Source organism: Drosophila erecta, unplaced genomic scaffold (assembly GCF_003286155.1).
Source record: "Drosophila erecta strain 14021-0224.00,06,07 unplaced genomic scaffold, DereRS2 tig00000055-arrow-pilon, whole genome shotgun sequence".
In the NCBI taxonomy this organism is placed as follows: Eukaryota; Metazoa; Arthropoda; class Insecta; order Diptera; family Drosophilidae; genus Drosophila; species Drosophila erecta.
The window spans coordinates 4,395,204-4,398,212 of record NW_020825200.1 but is presented as its reverse complement, the minus strand read 5'-3'; the positions used below and the strand labels follow the sequence as shown (position 1 = coordinate 4,398,212).

At 41.2% G+C, this 3,009-nt stretch overlaps 1 protein-coding gene across 1 annotated transcript; it reads left to right on the top strand.

Annotated features, from left to right (window-relative positions):
- Nucleotides 1-1,102: 1,102 nt before the first annotated feature.
- LOC6541798 (odorant receptor 24a) lies at nt 1,103-2,625 on the top strand. The gene is made up of 5 exons (XM_001968608.3): nt 1,103-1,623; nt 1,785-2,157; nt 2,208-2,306; nt 2,361-2,513; nt 2,575-2,625. The coding sequence occupies exons 1-5, from the start codon at nt 1,103-1,105 to the stop codon at nt 2,623-2,625; spliced, it is 1,197 nt and encodes a 398-aa protein (XP_001968644.1).
- Nucleotides 2,626-3,009: the final 384 nt, after the last annotated feature.

Here is a 3,009-nt window from a genome sequence, read left to right as displayed (position 1 = left end):
TTTACGGCTGTAGCTTTGAATATTGGCTCGGGGCTTTCTGGATTGAAGAACTTTCACACTTCAAAAATTTAGGCATATACTGAAATGCCCATCAGAAGTCGGGACTTTGGAGTGGATAGTAGAGTGGTCTAAAAATGCAGTAGGAAAAACAATAAGTTGTGAATGAAATACGCCAAAGGTGAAACTAATAACGGCCTAGATTCACAAGTTTAAGCTTTAAGATATGCTTCGAAACTGATGGGCGACATTTTGTCTTAGAGCATAAATTTTTTCTCCGGTGTAGTTAGCCGTCAGGTAGGCGGCACATTCAGCGCCAACGTTAGTCTTGCCTCTTTCCACGACCTAGATTCCCGCAAACCCGAACTTTCATTCAGCCATTCAACCAGCAAGTCAGCTAGTCGCCATCTAGCTAAATTAATTTATTGGCCTTCCTCGCAAAGACCTATACAGCAGCAGTTTGCATAATCATCGCACACACTCTCGCACGAAATTGTACAGCTTATAAAATATTTATTCAAACTGCAAGCTGCCCAGCAACACTTGCCAAAGTCGAAATTGCAGATTGTCCAACCATGCTCATATATCCTTTGATAGAGACTCAATTTGTTTGACCACCGACAAGGTTTGTGGAGTGCAAATGAAGAGTGTGATTTTGAGAAGAAGGGGTCCCTAGCAGGAAACGAGAAATTTATGCAATTTTGGTTAATAACAATTAGTTAGTCAATGAACAATATATTTCTACAGCACATTTTAAAACCCTCTTCTGAACTCTGATCTACGCCTCCGCCGGTGTGTTGAACCTGCCAAACGCACATAAAGTTCATGGCAAAGGCCATTAAAAATCGTTTAACGAAAACTAAAGTTTAATTACGAGCACGCCCAATTTGCCACGCCCCCGCCCAAAAACGTTGCCTAATTGGGGGTTAACAATTTGTAAAACTTATCGAACTATGAGCTAGGACAACGCCCAGCTCATCAATTATGCTGCTCAAGTGCTTTGTGTGATTCTCCTTATAATATATACATGCAGTTCCAAAAGGTATAAAGGCCGAGGGTCAAAGGATTATGGGCTGAAAAGTGTTTGGTGTCCTTGGAGAGAAAGATGTTACCTCGATTCCTCACCGCCTCCTATCCGATGGAACGCCATTATTTTATGGTGCCAAAGTTTGCATTATCGCTGATTGGCTTCTATCCCGAACAGAAGCGAACTGTTTTAGTGAAACTGTGGAGTTTTTGCAACTTTTGCATCCTAACTTACGGCTGTTATGCCGAGGCTTACTATGGGATACACTACATACCGATTAATATAGCCACTGCATTGGATGCCCTTTGTCCCGTGGCCTCCAGCATTTTGTCCCTGATTAAAATGGTCGCTATTTGGTGGTACCGAGATGAATTAAGCAGCCTGATACAGCGGGTGAGATTTTTAACAGAGCAACAGAAGTCCAAGAGGAAGCTGGGCTATAAGAAGAGGTTCTATACACTGGCAACTCGACTGACCTTCTTGCTCTTATGCTGTGGATTTTGCACCAGTACTTCCTATTCCGTCAGGCATTTGATGGATAATATCCTGAGAACTGCCCATGGCAAGGACTGGATCTACGAGACCCCTTTCAAGATGATGTAAGGAGAGAGATGAGATGGGGCTCATAATTAAATTTATGATAAATTGGGTTTTAGTGGCTTTTAAAGGAATCTAAAACTGTGCGGTGCTTGTACTGCAGCATACTTTGGACACCTTTAATTGATGTTATGATATGATCTAAACAAGATGCACTTTTTAGATTTCCCGATGCTCTGCTGCGTCTGCCACTTTATCCCATCACCTACATCCTCGTGCATTGGCATGGTTACATTACAGTGGTTTGTTTTGTCGGCGCGGATGGTTTCTTCTTGGGGTTCTGTTTATACTTCACTGTTTTGCTGCACTGTCTGCAGGACGATGTTGTTGATTTACTAGAGGTTGAAAACATGGAAATGAGTCTCTCCGAGGCGGATGAAATTCGGATAGTACGGGAAATGGAAAACCTGGTGGACCGGCACAATGAAATCGCCGAGCTGACAGAGAGATTGTCGGGTGTTATGGTGGAAATAACACTGGCCCACTTTGTTACCTCGAGCCTGATAATCGGAACCAGCGTGGTGGATATTTTATTAGTGGGTATTTGCCTTGATTCGGATCATTTTGATATATTTTAAAATCTTAGTTTTCTGGCCTGGGAATCATTGTCTATGTGGTCTACACTTGTGCCGTGGGCGTCGAAATCTTCTTATACTGTCTAGGAGGCTCTCATATTATGGAAGCGGTATATTCATAAGCAACAACTTTAACTATTTATTAAATTCATTGCATTTTATAGTGTTCCAATCTAGCGCGCTGCACATTTTCCAGCCACTGGTATGGACACAGTGTTCGGGTCCAAAAGATGGCCCTTTTGATGGTAGCTCGTGCTCAACGAGTTCTGACTATTAAAATTCCTTTCTTTTCCCCATCATTAGAGACTCTAACTTCGGTAAGCTTATGCCACAATGTTATGGTACAAACTGGTCTAAATTTCGTATGAGACCTTGTAGATTTTACGCTTTACTGGATCCCTGATTGCACTGGCAAAGTCGGTTATATAAAGGATTTTATGGTGCCCTGTTCTTCTCTCAATTGTTACAAAAATAAATGTATTATAAGAGTTGCAAAGAACTATATATCAGCTATGTAATACCAGATGTGAGTAACTGTAAAGCTTTCGTTAATCAAAAGACTTCGGGAGAAAATGTAAGAAATGTAAATATGGAACTAGTTAAGGAAGTAGTTCAACTTTAATCTTGCGAGTATTTCAGCAAAAGTTTTACAATTTACAAAGGGGATCGAGACTGCAATTTACTTTTCCTTTATTCATTTGCGACCCTCTCTGCACCTGATTTCCATCTTCTGGTTGAATATATCCTGCATTGTTTTTCCGTACTCTTTCTGTCTGCGTGTGCGTTAATTCGAATATCCTTTACAACAATTTC

What these genes read in the sequence shown, in the direction of transcription:
- LOC6541798 (XM_001968608.3), top strand. Translation starts at nt 1,103, where the DNA reads ATGTTACCTCGATTCCTCACCGCCTCCTATCCGATGGAACGCCATTAT. An exon ending in GAGACCCCTTTCAAGATGAT is followed by an intron (nt 1,624 to 1,784) that starts GTAAGGAGAGAG and finishes TGCACTTTTTAG; the next exon opens with ATTTCCCGATGCTCTGCTGC. An exon ending in CATTAGAGACTCTAACTTCG is followed by an intron (nt 2,514 to 2,574) that starts GTAAGCTTATGC and finishes GAGACCTTGTAG; the next exon opens with ATTTTACGCTTTACTGGATC.